Source organism: Typha angustifolia, chromosome 14 (assembly GCF_048772165.1).
Source record: "Typha angustifolia cultivar Huaian chromosome 14, ASM4877216v1, whole genome shotgun sequence".
Classification (NCBI taxonomy): Eukaryota; Viridiplantae; Streptophyta; class Magnoliopsida; order Poales; family Typhaceae; genus Typha; species Typha angustifolia.
Genome location: NC_133252.1, coordinates 12290144 through 12309355, shown reverse-complemented (window position 1 = coordinate 12309355; position 19212 = coordinate 12290144). Strand labels below are relative to the sequence as shown.

Genomic DNA, 19212 nt, shown 5'->3' with positions numbered 1-19212 from the left:
TTAAATTTTTGTAACTGATCCATACCTTTTTTTTATAATTCTTATTTAATAATCTGTCAATTTAAATAATACTAATAAATAAATATTATATTATAATATATAAAATAATTTATAAATATCTAAATTATCTATGCCTTTTTTAGAGGAGGGAGCAGAAGAGAAAAAAATAATGGTGAAATTATTTTAGATCAATGTCAGTAAGTTAAAATAATATCAAAATATTAAATAAAAATTATCTAAAAAAAATAAAGAGTTAAATTATAAAAGATGAATGCAAATTATAAAATAGATATAATATATAAGGTGTAATTTATAAAATATCCTAATATCAAGGATGGGTACGGATCTCACGAGATTATAGATCCAAACACTGCTTGGAATTGGACAAAATTGGACAAATCTGTGATGACTTGTAGTTTGATAGTTGACCAACCTCTCAAAACGTTGACTTTCCAGGAAATAGATGGATAGATTGGATTCGTCGTGGCATCCGTCGGAAAACTCATAGCAAAAGGTCATCAAATCACTTCTCTGGTAGCATAAAAAAGTCCCCACACACTCTATCCATGGTCGATGTCTATGGGGCCAAAATAGGCAGAGATAGAGAAGTCTCCAATCTACCAAGTAATTCCTTGCTCCAGTTGTAAACAAATGGGAATCGTAAAGAGGTCTTCTTTCTACTTCTCCTAGTCTTTCTTCTCTTCTTTTGCGCGTTTACCATCTCGAGAAGGAACCCGACCCCCTCTTATTAGAAGATAAAAGAAGGTACCGGGATTGTACCAATTCTTTTTAGATTTACGTGTAGGGAGGGAGATCCTTACTCTGGAGTTTTGGTTCGGTGGATTTCTAACTTTTGATGTAAAAGGAAGAAGAAAAAGCTCGTCTTTTCATCCTTCTTGCCTCAGGATCCAAGAAATTTGACTAAAATAATTGGAGGGATGCTGTTTTTGATGGGAAAGATTGGATCTTTTAGCCTTTTGGAGGGCTTCTGAGAAAACCCAGATGGGGAAATTGGTTTTTGAGATGGATGAGAAGGGACCTCCTTTCTGGGGCTTAATCCACTCGTATTTCCTGGAAGTTTCTCGGTGTTAGGTTTCGACTTAGGGTTTTAGGGGTTCTGCGATTCGGATCTGATCGGTTGAAATTTGTTGTCTTGGGTTGTATTGCGTTGCCTGGAAATTCATGAGGATGGAGGAGAATGCAGCTCTTCGCACTATCCATAACTCGATCCAAGCGCTTGGGAGAGGTTTTGATGTGAATTATGATACAAGGCTTCTTTACTGCAAGGGGCTTGCAGGGTCTCGGCTTGTAGAGGTGGATGAGCATACGAAGGATCAAATGATCTTCGATGGCATGGTTGTGCCCGATGTACCGAGGGATGTGAAATGTTCCTGCGACAGTGGTGGGAGAGAAGGAACTGGTGCTTGCAGCTTCTATGAGGTGCTATATTACTGTATTAAGAACCTATCTTTGTTTATCCTATTTGTTTTAGTTTTGTTCTTCTTTGTCTTGCTATTACTAGACTACTTGAGGTTCACATGTGTTGTCTTGTCAGGATATTAAGGCAGCCACATAGATTTACTCTTATATGTTTTGCTTTATTCTTCTATTTTTTCCCCTTTGGCCTTTTGTTCGATTGGATTGTTGTAAATTCTTCTTAGTTTGTGCAGATTGATTGTGTTTGCTTGCTCTAAAATGTAATTTTCTATTTTAATTCTTGTCCCTAGTGAAGTTGATGGAATTTAGTTTCTATAGACTGGATTTAACTTGTGAAACCATAGACATTTTGTAGTCAGTGAGTGTTATTAACTGCTCTTGGCTGCAGATATTTCAAAGCCTGATTAGCCTGCTGATAAGTTTTGCTAAGTTTTCTTTTCTCTCGTTTTCTGTAGTAAGGATTCCATGTTCTAGGTTAACATGCGATGTACACGATTCCAGCTGCATCTGCAGTAGCACAAGCAAGGACTAGCATTCATGCTTTGTTGTTTAATATGCGGTCAATATTTGCTGTCCGCATATGTGGTTGGTCTGCATATGAGGGCTGAATAATGCATATGCAGGCAGTTGACCCACTGCCACTGCCTATGCGGCTGCTTTTCAAAACAGTGTTATAGACAATTAATACCAGCATGTAACTTGCAATACACATTGCTACCACAAATAATTGTAATAGTTTTATTCAAGTATAGTTGTTGGGAGAATGCATAAACATCATACAGCATTTAAATTCAGGGCAAGATCTTTTGAGGACTGTTGGTACGGAAAGTAGGGATGGCTTTCTTAAGCAATTCTTTTATGTAATACGTTAATGGATGTTAGGTAATTCTTCAAAGGAACAAGTAAACTAGAAATAAGCCCATGGTGCTAATTTCTCCTTGTCTTATCATTCAGAAGAAGAGTCTTAAAAGTGCTCACGGTTCATGCTCATTAGCAAGGACTAGAGTATTTCTGGTTATTCTGTGCTATCTATGTCCAAATTCCAATTGTGTCATGCCTTAGAATCTATTTGTCTATTAAGTTAGGTATATTCATCAAATAATTGCAGTTGCATGCAAATATAGTGTTAGTAACTTCCAGTTTTACAGTATGACTACTATATCATACTTTGTTCCTGGGCAAGCAAGTTAAATGTAGTTTAAGTAATCCATGTTCTAAATTCTAACATCAGAAGGTGTCCTAGAAGATTGGCATTAAGATACATCACAATGGCTATCAGAGGACGAACAAATAATTGAATGGATAGTAATTGTCATAACATATAAGTGCATGTGTAATTGCTAAATTAAGAAGAACAGGAGCAAGTATTGTATATCTATTATTGGTACTTTATGAAATTTGTTAACTACCAAAGAGCTTATATGCTGGTAATAAAATTTGTCAGTTTTCTTACCTATTCAGTATTCTTATAGATAGACACCACAGAAGTAGGTACTAGTATGGAGGAGTAGCTGTAATGGAGGTAGTGCATGTATATAATTGTATCTTTTCTGGTCATGATGATCAGTAATTGTTCTCCCTTAGAATCTTTTTGAGTTTTTTTCCTCTATATGCTATCTGATTTGGTTCAGTCATATGCATAAAGCCATTAATGCAAACTAAATATGCGAAGTATATGAGTGAAAAAAGAAACACCTGTTCAAAACATGTTGGTATGTCACAGAACATTAGGATAAGTAACAATCTATTGGTTATCCTGGTTATTTACATCTCTGTGCTTTAAAAGACATAGATTTATGATATATTATGTACAAGTTAGAATATTATATAGGTTTTGTTAGCTAATTTATGATCAGAGTAGTTCGTTGATTCTCATTTCTTTGTTCTTTTTTCCTTCTTGTGTGACTACAGATGGCAGAAGCTTTCAACAGAAAGGCTAATTTATCAGGGAATATTCCCCTTGGAAGCTTCATCTCTGCTTTCTCCTTTACTGGATCTAAGAAAATCGATGCTGCAGCTACAAAAAGCCTCGCCATGGATGGGAAGTTCATTCCACTATATAAAGTTCATCTGATGAAACAAACTATAAAGTTGATCGAAGACGTAAGGCGAGCTGTGCCACTTTCATGGGAACCATCAGCCTTAGCAAGGTTAATATTCAGATTTTTGTTGTGAAAAAAAGATGGATTCTAAGAGAGGAATGGCCATGACAGTTTAAATTGTGTACAGGTTTATTGAGAATTATGGCACCCATATCATCATGTCCATTACTATTGGTGGTAAGGACGTAATTTATGTCAAGCAGCACAGCTCATCATCATTGTCTACCATGGAAATAAAAAATTATGCACATGATATTGGAGAACAGAGGTTCTCTGAGAGTGAAAGCTATACAAACTCAGGTCCAATGATACTGAAGGATAAGGTTAATGCTTTGTTTTGCTCTCCTCAAAGTGCTAATGACTATTATTTATATCATTTTATGTTTGCTTATTTGCTGACCTTGTTTTGCCAGACTGTGGATCCTTTTGTGTTCAGCAGCCAGGGAGTATACCCGCAACCTCCTAACTCACCTTATCTGACTGCAAAAGAGGCAAGTGACACATGCTCCCTTTCATTTATTATTTCCGTCAACGAGCTTTCTTAATAGATGGACAGAGTTACGAGAGTTATAAAACTCATCTCAATTATTAATTATTTGTTTATAGTGAAATTTTCAAGGAGCATTCTTAGACTCCCACTTTTCTGATGCCTTTACTGATGCAGGATGTTACCGTCATTTTTAGGAGGAGGGGAGGTGATGATCTAATTCAGAGCCACACCCAGTGGGCTAGAACTGTCCAGTCAGCACCTGATGTCATAGATATGAGCTTCTTTCCAATAACTTCTCTCCTCGAAGGCATTCCTGGGAAGGATCATCTGATTCGTGCTATTAACCTTTATCTAGAATGTAAATATCACCAATATAATTCTGACTATTTCTTAAAATTGCTCTCTTACTAAATGAGGGTGTCATGAGTGTTACACAAGACTTGCCACCAGGCACCCCATGACTGCAGGTTCTGTTCATGGAAATAGTTTTTTTTGACAACGAGGATAAAGCTGCACATGTCTTACCCTCTCTAGAACTGCATTGACGGGCACATCATGCTGTTTTACCTATCCTTTTTTTTTTCTTTCTTCTGTAATTGATCGCCAAATTCATCCCCTCCATTTTGCAGACAAACCCCCGATTGAGGAGCTAAGATATTTCTTGGAGTTTCAGATTCCCCGATTATGGGCCCCAGTTCGAGATGAACTTCCTGGACATCAAAGAAAAGAGCCAGTCTGCCCAGCTTTGCAGTTCAGCATGATGGGCAAGAAGCTATACATCAGCCAAGAACAGGTAGGCAGCATTGAGAATCACATATTGTCCTTGAAACTGGAAGGTCAATACTGATTTTGATGGTAGATGAGAAAGACAAGCATGGCTTTATTGCTACCTTTTAATTTCTATCAGTTACACATTAAGGTTATGCCTCTGGGCAGATTCAAACTGTTGTACTTGCTTTTCTGAGCTAATCATAATATTCAACTACTTGTTCAGACAAACCTATAATCCCATGAAATATTGCCCGACTTACTTCAGCCAGTGGGATAACTCAACTCTGTTGAAAGTTATGAATTTCTAGATGATTATGAGACAAATATACAAGGACTCTTGTGATGAAATTATGTCCTGGCAGAAGTAATTGTCTCATGTTCTAATGTTCATGATTGTGGCTGTCTTAGTATCTGAAACACTGGAATAGTGATAAGTTATCAGAACTTCTCTCGAGCAAATTAGTAGACTGCTGATCTGATACTCTGCCCTAAGATGTGTTGGTATTCCTTTGTTATATTGCTATATTGTTAGTGAGAAACACCTAATTCCAATTAAATCTGGAAAAAATTTGTTCTAATAATCTCATTATACTGTCGTTATCTAATGGGGGTCCTTATTAGTCCTGTAATAGGTATGTTACACCTGTCTGAGTGTTGAGTGTTCAGATCTAAGAATAGGGCTTTAGACATACTGTTAATATTGATAGAGTATTCTGATGACATGATATTGTCTTTTTGTGAATTTTCTGCTTATATCAATCGTTACATGCCCTTGGCTACAAATAGCTTGAAAGAGATGATATGTACGCTGATCTTATTCCTGTGCTTCTCTGTTTTTCTTATAAAAAATCACAGGTATCAGTAGGGCGCAAACCGGTCACTGGACTAAGGTTGTGCCTGGAAGGAGTGAAGCAGAACCGACTATGTATTCAGGTGCAGCATCTGGTATCCTTGCCGAAGATCCTCCAACCATACTGGGATACTCATGTCGCCATAGGTGCGCCCAAATGGCAGGGACCCGAGGAGCAAGACAGCCGGTGGTTCGAGCCCGTGAAGTGGAAAAACTTCTCCCATGTCAGTACAGCGCCAGTCGAGAACAATGAGACTTTCATCGGCGATATCTCTGGTGTGTATATAGTCACTGGAGCTCAGCTTGGAGTTTGGGACTTCGGAGCAAAGAATGTGTTGTACATGAAACTTCTCTACTCCAAAGTGCCTGGTTGCACCATTAGGAGATCCTTGTGGGACCACAGCCCTGCTGCTTTGGACAACAAATCGAAGAGCCAACCCATGCCCGATTCTGCCGAGTCAGGTGACTCGAGCTCAGGTTCAAGAGATGCCGGAAAACTGATAAAGTTTGTGGACACGTCGGAGATGGGGAAAGGCCCGGAGGACATTCCGGGACATTGGTTGGTGACAGGAGGGAAGCTTGGTGTTGAGAAAGGGAGGATTGTTTTGAGAGTCAAGTATTCTTTGCTAAATTACTAAAACTAGTTATTTTCAGATGTGACAATATTGTTCATTACGCATGTATATTAGGGGAAATTTGCTTTGGGAATTTAATGGGATGAGGATTTGGTTGCCCAGCCAGAGGGACTTTTTCTGTACCTTTGGAGTTTGATCAAAAGCTTTAAAAGCACTAGAAATGGGCCGATAACTAGGAATACATGTCAGGTCACTATCCTTTGATGAACATTTTGGATAAATCCAAGAGTACATTGCCACAAAATGATGATAGAATTCAGAACATTTTGGATAACCAAGTCTTTGAATCCATGTTTTTGTCTAATTTTCAATCTTAACCTCGAGTTTTGCATGATCTTTATTTTGCTGTCTTGTGGTGATCTAGGAGATTGTGGATTTGGGAATTCTCATCCCCATTAAAGTAGGGTGGCAAAATAATCACACAACTCTCATAAGAACAATCGAAATTATTGCGACAAATCATAATATTGATGTAACTTTTATATGAGAAGTCTGATACATAATACAGATTAAATAGGACCCAACAGGCTGATTCCACAATCATCTCTCATCCATGTGATGAGAACTAGGAGAGGAGGCTAATCTTTTAAATCCACCTCCTCCTCTCTAAAATCTCTGTCTTGGCATCTATGCACACAAGACAACCTAACTATAATTTCATTGCCATACTTGACGACAAACTCACACACAGATATATTTATATATTTCCTATATGTCTAATAATAAGGCCTTAGCGGGTGCTAATTAATGAAGCAACCTCGGCATAGCCATCCATATATCATATATGATATACCTACCTCTTCCATATATATATAAGAAGAGGCTCCTAGTCGTTCAAACTGTCGTACATAGAGCAAATTGGTCTTGTAACAATGTAACAGTTTGATGATGATCAGAATTGTCCACCCTCAAAGGTCTGGCCGAACTGCCAGCCGGTCGGCGCCACGTTGTAGCTCGTGACGGTCCGGCCGTCGCTGGTGGTGACCTGGAAGGAGAGGCTCTGTCCGTCTAGGTACGAGTTGCTCTGCCAATTCTGGCCCCAGTTCCTCGACATCGCCTGCCACCCGGTCTTCGACCCCTTGATCGACACTGCATGCACGTCGCCCGCCCCGCCGACGTTCGTTATCAGCACCAGGTTGAAGTAGGAATGCCCGTTTATGGTGAACCTGATCCCCCCTTTCTTCACACAAGGGACCCTGTTTGGAAGACAAACGTACGTTAAAGATGGAGCCGCAACCCAATATGGCCAAATGTTCGTTAGACGTACGATTTGAAAGCTCACCTCTTGAAGGACACTGGGACGATCCCGGCCCGGTACTGGGCTATTTGAAGGAAGGCAGGCTCGGCCAAATCGAAATGTTGTAGGGGAGGATTGCACCACCCGCCGTTGTCGTTAGGGAGGGCATTGTTCGGGGGGCAGAAATTGGTGGCCGTCACGATGATCGACCCCGGGAGGCACCACCGCGGGTCGTCGGCGCACCGCATCTCGTAGCACGACCCGCAGCTCTGCCCGTTGTTGAACAGCGCCGTGCTTAGCGCCGCCGTGTTCGTGCCGTATCCTTGGCTGTAAAGGTTGCCATACCCACATGCTCCTCCTAAGATAAGAGAGCCAACTTTATTTCGAGGTCGTAAATTTTTTCAATGAGACGAGCTATATATAATATAATATATAGACCTACCCATCGTGCCAGAAGCGTCGCCACCGCCGTAGAACGTCGCGTGTGCATTCTCCCAGCCAGAATCTCCGAGAACTCCGAAGATGGAGAGAGAGGATAAGAAGAAGGAGAAGAAGAGAGAACTGGAAAGAGAGAGCCTTGGAGCTGCCATTGTGGTGAGGTATAGAGCGAGCGAAAGAGGTAGTGTTTGTGTCTTAAGAAGGTGTTGGTTACTAGGGGTGGGAGATGTAGTTGGTATTTATAAAGGAGAAGTGTGGGGGTGTTTCAATTAATTTCTTTGCATAACGAGACAAGTTTGGCCGTTGTGACGTCTTGGCCGGCCAAAGATTTGAAACGGATTGGAGTAATTTCTCAAATCAGACCGCACATGCAAATGTTCGAGTAGGAGTACCAAATCCTGAGCCAAATGGGACCCCACCACCACCACCACCACCCTCTTTAATCAACTCTCTCTCTCTCCTCCCCAAATGCACCTTTGCATATAGCTCTTAAAGGACAATACAATCCAAAAGGTATGAAGGTACTCAGCCAGTTGCATGGGAAAATGCTAGTGGACTTGGGCACGACACCCTCGATCTTCGATCGCCAAAATTGACCTCTTTTTGTTATTCAATTCACTGATCGAGTACTGCATTCATTGAACTTTCTTTCAAAAAGTGGGCAAGTATCTAGCTAGGCTTACTGTTTGTTGTAACCCTGCCACATAGTGCAGCTCTTGTAGTACTAGCAGGTGGCTCGAACTCCAAAACGAATAGGTTCTATGAATTCAAAGTAATTCGTCCATCGGTCGTCGACTCATCATCTACAAGTGCAAATAAGAAGAAAATTTTCTACTTCGTCTACTAGTGTATACCAGTGTATGGTAAGATTGCGATGGTTGTTGGCCTAAATTTAGGTCTCGCTCACGTGAAACATTAACCTTAATTTATTGGGTAAGAAGAAAAGCTTCGTGTAGTCAGTCCTTCAGCAGTAATTGCGGAGAACTTGAAACAAAGATACAAATTAGTGTAGACGTGGGTGAATGGGTGACTTTCTGTAGGTAACTAATATGAGGTTGAGTCATCGGTCAACTTCCCACGTGGCGACACAGCATGAGCTATATAACACCAGTGCATATGCACGCATAACTTGCTCACCTCGTGATGCAAACTACCATGAACTTGGCATGACAATGGTGGTTGCCTAAGTTAATAATTAGATCGAGTATTTATTACCTTCACATTATATTTTGATAAAAAGAAACATAATTATAATCGGCTAGTAATCGAGTCAGGAGCTTACAGTTTACAATTAATCCTCATCGGAAGAATAATATTTAGTCGTCTATTCTTAGAATAAGAGCCGATATATAGCTCTCATTATTCGTCAGAAGATGGCCCACATGCCATGTTACATGCACATGGCTTTGCCGAGCTTTACGGCCAATAACATCTCTCGTGACATAGACTGGTTAATATAAATATATATTTATCCTTTTGGATGCATTGCATTAGAAATTTATAATTTGTGCCAAAAGGACGAGAATATCTTTATTCATAATATATATGCGGCCGTGATATCGGGTCATGATATCGACCTCGGAGGATAAGACTAGAGGATAGAGATTGGCACGTGGGAAGCACCTCTCGACGAGATTGCACGTATCTTCCATGCATTCTTGTCTAAAATATAATCACGACCTTTTCTATGTTGTTACATGACAAAAAATAATAATAATAAATATATATAAAGCAAAAGTCCAAATTCAAATTTTAGACAAGAATAATAACGTCTCCGGATTTATGCAAGTGATGGTGGACAGGCAAACCACCGTTAATTAATTCCAAGAGAGTTGAAGTCATTGTCTCCGTGACTAATTAATTAAGTAAGTAATTAAGAAAGAAAGAGGTTAACTAATTAGGCGGTGGGTTACATCGCAACGTGCAGTGAGAACATTCACTGTCTAATTACGCAGTGAGTAACGGAACAGCATAGGTTGGAAATTACTGTAAACCTACTGTTTCCGTTAAATAGCTTGCCTAATTAGCTACGCTCTCACGTTAACTATTGCAGTTATGAATTATAATCATGTTTGGCAGTTGTTACTTAAAGCTCCTCTTCTTCTCTTTCATGAAAGGTATAGTATTAAAGCATCACTAAATAAAGAGATGGCTGCTAGGAACCATGGTATTAATTAATATGTGGGTGGGTAATCTATTATATGCATCTCAAGCTAGTAATGGAAGGGTCCCCACTTGGCATGTGCAGCTTATCCATCAAAAAATGGCGGTTAGGGTTCTAAGTTGTAAGGGCATTGTGCATCTGTGCCCCTAGGAAAGGGCAGTTGAGTGGTCCAACAACTAATCACCTGCCCCAATGGAATACTTGTGACGATCGATATCTCTCTCCTTCTCTCTTTCTCTCTTTCGGAGTAGTACTTGGGCATAGGAAAGGGGGAAGGGGAAAGATTGACATATGTTTGCCTCCTCTCCAAGGCCAGGGGTTTGGTCTCCAAAACATGCACCCATGTGATGGTGGGCCAAGAATTGACATTGTCATGGAGGCATGCCGCATGCTACATGAAGATATATCTTGGTGGTCTATTGAGGCCCAACAACATCACTGTTGCATGGTCATTATCACATCCCACTTGAGGAATCCTCTAATTAGGATGCATTGTTTGTGGCATGTGCTCCTTATGTGGCATGATAGATACCTTAATTTTGGTAAATGGTAGAAAAGACAGCCTACTCGTCCTGCGATAGTGAAAGCTACTTATGTTGTATGAGTATTTAGAAGTTTGAATACATTATCGATAATTTCTTGCTCCCTTTGAAAAAAAGAAAAATAAATTTTAAAAAAAAAAAAGGAAAAGAAGAGAGAGTGCATATCTGTTTTATTAAGACCAAAAATAAGGTCTATTATTTTTTTTTATGAACAGACAAATGTAATACTTGTGTCTCTGATCAGAGTTAGAAAACCAACTATGACACTCAAAAAGTATATACATTCTCTTATTCATTGTGAGCAGCAAGTGGAAAATATATAACGAAATCCATTCAATGTACCAGAAATTTTGATTCAATGGAAGTCTTTATGATACACTCTCTCCATCCATCAGCAAATAAATGGAAGCGATGTGGTTTCTTTCTCACCTCATCCCTTTGCTTCATTCGGCACTGGTTCAGCTATAGGAAGTTCTTGCAACCTTGGCTGCAGACAATCTGTTTGAAACAGTGAGTTATATCCCAGCTTCTCAAGTGCAGCATCCCTGGCCTACTACAAAGAAATATGTTGGTTTCTATTCCAAATGCAGAGTGTGAGCAATTAATTTCAATGTCTGCAATTGATAGGAAATCCATAGGCAATTAAGCAAATGGATGTCTCAGTGAATTGAAATCTTAAGGTGAGTTGAGAGTTTCAGAGGCATTAATGTTCCATTGTGACCTTGCTCAAATATTATACTGTCTGCGAGTTGAAGAAGACTATCATGTGGCTCACAACAGCCCATCATTCTCGCCTCCGTAATAATATCTGCTTTAATTCAATTGTGAAACTAATCAAGCTAGTTTGAGAGCACACCATTCCTCTTGCTTTCAAATATCATGATGCTTACGGGTCGTGTGCTCAGTCTGATTCCTTTTCTCCATATATTGGGAACTTCTCCGGTTAGGATTCCTTCAAGCTTAATATTGATGGTCAATAGGAGCGAAAACGGGTCGGATCGGATCGGGTTTTTAAAAATATACAAGTATGGATATGAATATTGGGTCGGGTAGAAATTGAATATCAGATATCTGTTTACTCATATAAATTGTAAATAATATACTTATTTGTTATATACCTTACCAACTACCCGCTACCCGCGAAAACCCAACCCAACCCAACCCATTAGGTTTCTACTTTCATCTCGTCATCTTTCTCTAGCCCTAGCTGCCACGAAAGAGAGTTGAGGCCTGATCACCCTATTCATCTCCTCCGTCGCCAAGCTCCGCCTCCGCTTCTCCACCAAGCTCCGCCTCCGCTTCTCCGCCAAGTTCCGTTTGATCGTCTCTCAACTTTCGCCGCCAAGCTCCGCCTCTTCGCCGTCGCCAAGCCACCGTCTCTTGCCGTCGCCAAGATCCTCTGCCTCTCTACCTCGAGCTTGCTTTCCACTTTGAGAGCCCCCTCCATTCACGGTTAGCCCCCTACCTCGAGCTCAGTTTCAAACTAGCGTAAATAATTTCTCTTGGGCAAAAGCTTAGCCTATGTTTCTTTGAGTCTCTCTGTTGTATCTTCATATAATTTGGCATAAATCGCCTCAATGGTGCAGGTAGCCGGTTTAAACAAATTATCACCTTCACAATGTCATAGATAATCTCGTATTAGATCAATATAACAGCGTAAATATATAATAGGCCAACAAAGAACAGAGACCCAACAATACAGACCATATAGAGCAAATATATGAGTGCCAGGTTTTAGTTCAGAAACTTCACAAAGTTGGAGGCCTTCCAATCTCTTGAAAAAGGCAGCTTTTGGATCTTTAGCCATTGCTAACTGCACCACTATTGAATCCATTCGATAAACTTGAAAATGTAAGAAGTACATCCCTGCAGACTCTCTAGTTTCCTTACCTTAGTTTCAAGTTGATTAATCTAGTTTCATTTTATAGAATTTTAGTTCAATAATTAATTTAAGAGTATTCGTTTATTTTGCATATGCACTTAAAGAAGGAGGATTGTTTGGATAGTCGGATGTTTTTATTCCTCTCTAACTTTAGGATGTTGATCTTTTGTGTATTTGTGTTAATTTAATTTGTTGAAGTTAATGGGAACTTGTATCTAAACTTTATATTTAAACTTGTGTTAATTTAATTTTCTTGAAGTTAATGTGAACTTATGTCTAGACTTTGTATTTGAATGTGCGTTAATTTTTTTTTTTTTTGAAGTTAATGTGAATGGAGTGATTGTATGTTTAAGTCAATTGAAGTTCGTGAAGTTAGAAGTAGAATTTGTTTGTATGTTGATGCTCAATTGAAGTGATTTATTGTTCTTTGTGCGGTGTAATTTTGTTAAATGTTATATTATGATTATTATTCCTTACTTATTTAGATGGTGAATTTTGATATTATAATCAATAATGCGTTCTATGTTATTTGTAAAGATTGATTTTACTAATTATATTTATTTGATATGCAAGAAATCATTTTTGTGAAACTCTTAGTATCTTGTGTCTAAAAGAAAGGTCATAATTATTTTAAGATTCAATCTGTATCCGTTTAAGATCTTATTCATATCCGAAAAAGGTCCGATCATATTTGAAAGTTATCTTATCTGTATCAAAAGATTATCCATATCTGTTTAGTTATGATATGGTTTTAAATTTTATTATTCGTCCGATATCCGTATTCGAATTTATATCCGGACTAAAAATATTATCCAGATATGGGTTGAGCACTATTCGATCCGTATCGGGTCCATTTTCACTCCTACTGATGGATTATTCTTGGGTCCCAACAAGCCCGGTAGAGCTGGATTCATCCTTAGTGCACCATCGAGCTCCTTGATCACAGCTAACAATAGGGTGAGTTCATTCCGCTCCACCTTGGCAGTAGAAACCGTAGTCCTCAACATCGCTCTTAAATCTATTAGACATAGGGGTTTGGCCCCTGTTGAGATCAAAATAGATTCCCTTATCCTCATCGACTCCGCATCCCAGTCAATTGCTAGCATCAGCGAAGATTGTCATTTCATATGCTGCAATTTTGTATGTCAAGTTCAAAATATATCTACCATGAGACTAAGAAATTTGTAGATTGATTAGCCAATAGGATAGAAATATGAAATTTGTTTGCACTTGGGAAGAGTTCTTCCCAGAGCTTGTGTCTCAAATTTTGGCCGCTGATAGCGTTACTTATTGTAACCTCGGTGACTAAGTAATGAAGTTTTATGTTTTTCTTTAAATAAAAGTCTTATTGCTTAGTCAACAATAGAAATTGATAAATGATGATCCCAATTAGTAATTAAGGGAGGATTTAGAAAACTAGTGATGTTTTAGTTTTTTTACTTCATTTATGCATGTTATAATATAAGCTCCAAGGACTTTTTTTTAGCAGAATAAGTATACAATATGGGTCTTAATTTTCTCAATTGGGCCATGTGATTTATGTGCCCAAGGATTAAATAATTGACAAAAAATAAAGGTTTTTATTAGAGAAATTATTAAAAAAATCCTATATTTTACTTTTATTATCATTTGAACCATATGTTTGACTTTTGATGCCTAAAATATTTTATCGTGAATTAATTTTTGCCCGATAGCTTTTTTGTTGATTTTAAAAATAAAAAATAAAATAAAATCTAAAATGTTCTTAATTTGATCTTAAAATTTGACTCCCTTGAACTTTTATTTTAATAAAAAATACTTAGTCAAAGTTATCAACATTACTTTATATCTATAATTAATTTAACTCATCTATATGATAACGTCCATTAAAATAAATTGTTGCAAACTTTCAAATATTATATTAATTATTATTTATTTTCTGGACTTTTATATATTCAAATAGACTCCCTGTACTAAAAGAAATTCATGCAAACCCTTTAATTTAAGAGTTCATGTGGTAAATAAAAACGAGTGGGTATATATAAAAAATGGTGATAGTTTGATGGGGCTAAGTATAATTAATCCTTATACAGACGAGCCTGAGTTTGATCCGCTTGCCTTCAAATTTGATTTTTGTGCCGAACTTGACTAATTATGCTCGATTAGGTCCCTGGAGTAGACTTAGGCTCGAATAGATTCGTTTTGGGGTTTCTTCCGGAGTCTACCACCAACTCCAATTCACCATCCTTCTTTGTTCTCCACCAACCTCATTGTCACCGCTCGCGCTCTCACTTATTTACCGCATCAACATCTCCAAACCCACTCTCTCGTTATCCAGATTTCAGTTCTTGATTTTTGAATTGAGGTAGTTCTTGGTATTTTGCACCCTCAGCCGATTTCCGATTTTTTTTTTTTTTTGTTGCTGGACTAGCTTCGCGTGATGTGTGAATTGGGAGCAGTGGAGCAAGTTTTCTCGTCTGATTTGACGTGACAAATCCTAATTTGTAATGCTTTGTTTTTTCTGATTGTCTTAATTCTTAGTTACCTTCTTAAAGGCACCACTTTTTTTTCCCTGAAGAAATAAAGGAATCACCTTTGACTCTCGGTTTGATCTCTACATGTGCTCTGTATGCATGAAAAGTATGAGTATTGGTGATAATGGCTACTTTATTTCAAGGTGCATGACTAGTGTCGATCTTCATCTAGAGGAACAAAGTATGGTGGTTGAAGAAGATGAATTCAGAGAAGGTGAAGTTCCAAAAAGGAAGAATAAGAAGAAGCGATCACACGCGGATTTAGGCGAGGATGCCGAGAAGCGTGGAATCTGTTATTTGAGTCGAATTCCACCCCACATGAACCCAAGTCATATTCGTCAAATCCTTTCTAGATTTGGAGATATACATAGAATATATCTTGTTCCAGAAGGTAATTCTCTCTTATCATATTTCAGTTCTTTATTATTTTTGTATTTTGGCTCATTTCATACTAATGAATCTTACTTAAGCATCTTACTTAAAGTAACAAAATATAGTTTGTCTTCCAATTTCTGTAAGTTTCAATGAGTTATGTGACTTGAAGAGATCATCATTGAAACATAGTTTGTACGAGAAAAGATAGAAAGATTATATTTAGCATTTGGGCTTGTCCAATATTTTTCACCACAAACATGTGGGTGCTGTATGCGTAAATATTTAACACTGTCTAGCTTTTAGATTAATTACCTAGTAAGTATCTCGCATGGCTTTAATATGCTTCATCTTTTATTGTTACTTCTGTTCATCTTTCTAATGGTGTGTCATCTAGAGGGTGTTATTTGTCATTACTCTTTCAATTCCAAGTTAAAGAATATATGACTTTATAAGTGTTGGTTAATACTTAACTGTAATGTTACTATGAATTGACATATAACCTCTGATGGATGGCAGATCCAAACATTCAAGTACATCGAGAACAAGCTAGTGGCTTTCGAGGAAAAGAGTTTTCTGAAGGGTATGATTGAAACATCATCACTCTTCTCCATAAGGAGATAAATTCATTGTTTTTTTTTCCTATTTTAGCCTAGAAGGTTATTTTTTTTTCTAATCTAGCATGTTTCACTGAGCATCTATTTTGTTGTTTATGATTTGTGAATTTGCACTTAATGACTGCTTTCTTGATCTTGTGGTTTGACAACTATTATGGTAAAAGTTCTAAAACAAAACCAGCAAATCATCTCATCTCTGTCATCTGACAATTTGCATTCTAAATTATATATGTTTCCTGTAAATATAATACTAGTATATGCATTGAACTTTGGAGTAACTATCTTGGGGCATCAGGTGTATTTGTAGTAATTGGCACCAAATTATGTTTTTGAAAGAGTTGAATGAAGGGTAAAACCTTGCATCGCTGAGTTCGACTTAAATTTTTGTGGATTGAGTATCAAACTTATCTAGTTAGTTTGAGGGATGAGAAGTTAATAGTGGGTCTCAAACGTTTATCAATCTATAAGGTTTGCTAATTGCTATAAGGCTTATTGAGACAAATAGTTTAGATGCAAAGGGAAGGAAATAGTGGGTCTCAAAATATTATCAATCTGTAAGGTTTGCTAATTGCATTATAGGCTTATTCACTTTCCAGAGATAAATAGTTCAGATGCAATGCTTTGAGTTGAACTTGATTGTGTAATGGCTGTTGGGTATTTGGGTGAATTGATATGCAATTGGAGTGGTGTGGAAGGTGAGGCATATCAGATGGAGATAGTAGGGGAGCCTTAATGTTGGTAGGTTGGTATGTGATATGGTGGAAACCATGATGCTGTTGGTTTTCTCCGTTGTAGGTGTTGTGGTTGTAGTTTTACTGCACACAGAAATTGATTGGTAAAAGGAGGTGGTATCAAGGTTTGAGGCGCCAATCCAATACATAATATGTGCACATGCAACGTCTGACACTTTATCAACAAAATATAATGCAATAAGGCATGTTATGCGAGCATCCCTCAATATACTTATGCGTGTGTACATCACATTTTGAAGTATATGGCTGTTTGTAAGATCCTACCCTTGAGAAACATAGTTTGCTTTGCAAAGTAGCTTGAATAAAGGTAATAGAAGACTATTTGGTCAGTTTAATGAAAAAATAATTGCCCAGATCTTTTGAATTTTTCTTCCATTTGTTGCAAAGGACATCTTATGAAGTTATTTTGTGTTTAATTTTCTCCTTGTTCTGCTGTGTGGCCATGGTAGGTGGGTTGAATTTTCAAAGAGAAGTGTTGCCAAGAGAGTTGCTAATTTGCTCAATGGTGAACAAATAGGTACATCCTTTAACTCTTAAAGTTGATTTATGTCAGTACGGTTGACTTTGCTCATTATTAGGTGGGAAAAAGAGGTCCTCTTTCTACTATGACATATGGAATATAAAGTATCTAAGGAAATTCAAGTGGGATGATCTGACTAGTGAAATAGGTATGTCAAATCTGTGGAAAGTACAAGTTTTGCATAGTGATCGCCACATGCCTAATTGCAATATGGATCGTGGCACTGTGATACAGCTAACAAGAACCGTATTCGGGAACAAAAATTGAACATGGAGATATCTGCTGCAAAGAGGGAGCGTGATTTCTACTTGTCTAAAGTTGAACAGTCTCGTGCACTGAACTTTATGCAGGAACGTAGAAAGAAGGTGCGTATGCTTATGTTAGCATATATTGTTTTCTAGTATGATTTTCAATATATTTTGTCATTTGTCCTGGTTTTTGTTTGCAATAAGGGGGTATCTTGCATTTGTTGCTTTTCCATATTGTCCAGTCTTATATTTCTTGCACATAAATTTCAAGGACGAGTCAAGCATGTAAACAAGTGATTTTACAAATACTTCTATGTTGTGCGAAAAAGTTCATTCTCAGATTTCAGACTTGAGCAATGTTTTTTGTAGTATGGCAATATTCACTCGTGCTATCATTTAATTACATGACATCAACATCTTTTGAAAGACTGCAGACAAGGGAAAACGATTAGTGCCAAACAGAAGTTACTGTGACTGGATTAAAGATACAATTGTGAAAATTTAGTTCCAAATAATCTGGTTTTCTCTTAAGATTTAGCAAATTACGTCACTGTATTTAAAAGAAGGGTCATTAGTTATTTACTCCATTCTCTTATCAATACTCTGATTCCTTGACACACAGAAGCAGAAGACTGTAGGAGCCGAGTCTGATGGCACAGAAGAACCCAAGGTCATTCGCCAATTTCCTCAAAACCGGCCGGTTGCAGATGGTGGAGCTCAAACTAAGACAAAGCTTTCCAAGGACATCTTAGCTGGGGTATATTTCTCACCAGTCTGTAGTAATAATGTCAGTATCTTGTTATCCTTTAAAATTATTGGAATTTGCTTCCGTATCTCGCAGGTATTTGGTGGTGGTTCATGATGCTTGTTGGTGCTCCTAATACCAGCAACTTTGAAGCCATATCGAGGCTTTAAAGAAAAATCCATTGTTCTGTACTTAAGAATCTCAAATGAGCATAAAATTCTCTTCTCCTTTTGTAGTGCATTCACAGATGGTTCTTGTTTCTCATGTATATTACAGGATGCTTTTGGTTTATAACAACAACGACCTTTTTTCCCAGCCAATTAATGTAGGCCATAAATTTTATGTTAAACAAGATTCGCTACGCTTTTTCCTCGCATTTAACTTCACCTGTCACTGTGGTGATAAAGAAAACTTGCTGGTGCCGTGAATCAAACACCAAATTATTACGCAGCAGATAAAGGACACTCCACTTGTCCCTAGTTGCAGCATCCATTTATTACGGACGTACTAATTAATGGCAACTTTTCCTTTGGTCTCACCTTCTTCCCGAATCCATCCATAGATCATAAATGTAAGTTCGTACCGTCAATAGGATTTAAACACGACCTCCTGTTCTTCCATGAGCGGATAGCATTACAGCAGCACTCTAACTTTTGTTGACGAAAATACCTTTTGGGTGATTTCATTTTTTACCTCATCAGTGAGGAAATAGAGTATCATCAAAATCTCAGTAAGGTGGTAATTTGCAAAGAAGGATAAAAGATAAAATTAAGGAGGGAGACCTTTTAATAATGGGAAAATTTCAAATAACAGTCTACATTTTTTAAATTTTTTTATTGGTCCAGTCTTTGATTATTTCGTGACCTGATTCCCTATTTTCCTTCCTATAATCTATTT

At 37.9% G+C, this 19212-nt stretch overlaps 3 protein-coding genes across 5 annotated transcripts; 2 read left to right on the top strand and 1 right to left on the bottom strand.

Annotated features, from left to right (window-relative positions):
- The first annotated feature begins 502 nt into the window (after positions 1-502).
- LOC140775848 (MACPF domain-containing protein CAD1-like) lies at positions 503-6446 on the top strand. The gene is made up of 7 exons (XM_073119308.1): positions 503-1440; positions 3349-3587; positions 3667-3862; positions 3953-4030; positions 4204-4387; positions 4659-4822; positions 5656-6446. Exons 1-7 carry the CDS (start codon positions 1183-1185, stop codon positions 6286-6288), a joined length of 1752 nt encoding a protein of 583 aa, XP_072975409.1. The 5' UTR covers positions 503-1182; the 3' UTR covers positions 6289-6446.
- Positions 6447-6731: 285 nt separating this feature from the next.
- LOC140775850 (expansin-A10-like) lies at positions 6732-8172 on the bottom strand. Its single transcript, XM_073119309.1, has 3 exons — positions 7965-8172; positions 7568-7880; positions 6732-7481 (listed from the first exon to the last, which is right to left on the bottom strand). The coding sequence occupies exons 1-3, from the start codon at positions 8110-8112 to the stop codon at positions 7178-7180; spliced, it is 765 nt and encodes a 254-aa protein (XP_072975410.1). The 5' UTR covers positions 8113-8172; the 3' UTR covers positions 6732-7177.
- A 3620-nt stretch (positions 8173-11792) lies between these two features.
- LOC140775851 (pre-rRNA-processing protein ESF2) lies at positions 11793-18635 on the top strand. 3 transcript variants are annotated; one of them, XM_073119311.1, is made up of 8 exons: positions 11793-12118; positions 15205-15452; positions 15953-16016; positions 17252-17319; positions 17381-17470; positions 17557-17687; positions 18199-18327; positions 18412-18635. In XM_073119311.1, the coding sequence occupies exons 2-8, from the start codon at positions 15209-15211 to the stop codon at positions 18430-18432; spliced, it is 747 nt and encodes a 248-aa protein (XP_072975412.1). In that variant the 5' UTR covers positions 11793-12118; positions 15205-15208; the 3' UTR covers positions 18433-18635. The 3 variants fall into 3 exon arrangements, with proteins under 3 accessions (XP_072975412.1, XP_072975413.1, XP_072975411.1); XM_073119312.1 differs by having other exon boundaries at positions 11803-12118; positions 15234-15452; positions 18193-18327; XM_073119310.1 differs by having other exon boundaries at positions 11803-12118; positions 18193-18327.
- The last annotated feature ends 577 nt before the right edge of the window (positions 18636-19212 follow it).

Bases quoted from the DNA above. Each gene is read 5' to 3' on its own strand.
- LOC140775848 (XM_073119308.1), top strand. From the start codon at position 1,183: ATGAGGATGGAGGAGAATGCAGCTCTTCGCACTATCCATAACTCGATC. The intron at 1,441-3,348 runs GTGCTATATTAC...GTGTGACTACAG, and splicing joins GTGCTTGCAGCTTCTATGAG to ATGGCAGAAGCTTTCAACAG. The intron at 4,388-4,658 runs GTAAATATCACC...TCCATTTTGCAG, and splicing joins TATTAACCTTTATCTAGAAT to ACAAACCCCCGATTGAGGAG.
- LOC140775851 (XM_073119310.1), top strand. From the start codon at position 15,209: ATGACTAGTGTCGATCTTCATCTAGAGGAACAAAGTATGGTGGTTGAA. The intron at 15,453-15,952 runs GTAATTCTCTCT...GATGGATGGCAG, and splicing joins AATATATCTTGTTCCAGAAG to ATCCAAACATTCAAGTACAT. The intron at 17,471-17,556 runs GTATGTCAAATC...ACTGTGATACAG, and splicing joins TGATCTGACTAGTGAAATAG to CTAACAAGAACCGTATTCGG.
- LOC140775850 (XM_073119309.1), bottom strand. From the start codon at position 8,112: ATGGCAGCTCCAAGGCTCTCTCTTTCCAGTTCTCTCTTCTTCTCCTTC. The intron at 7,881-7,964 runs GTAGGTCTATAT...CTCTTATCTTAG, and splicing joins CGACGCTTCTGGCACGATGG to GAGGAGCATGTGGGTATGGC. The intron at 7,482-7,567 runs GTGAGCTTTCAA...TCTTCCAAACAG, and splicing joins GTCCCAGTGTCCTTCAAGAG to GGTCCCTTGTGTGAAGAAAG.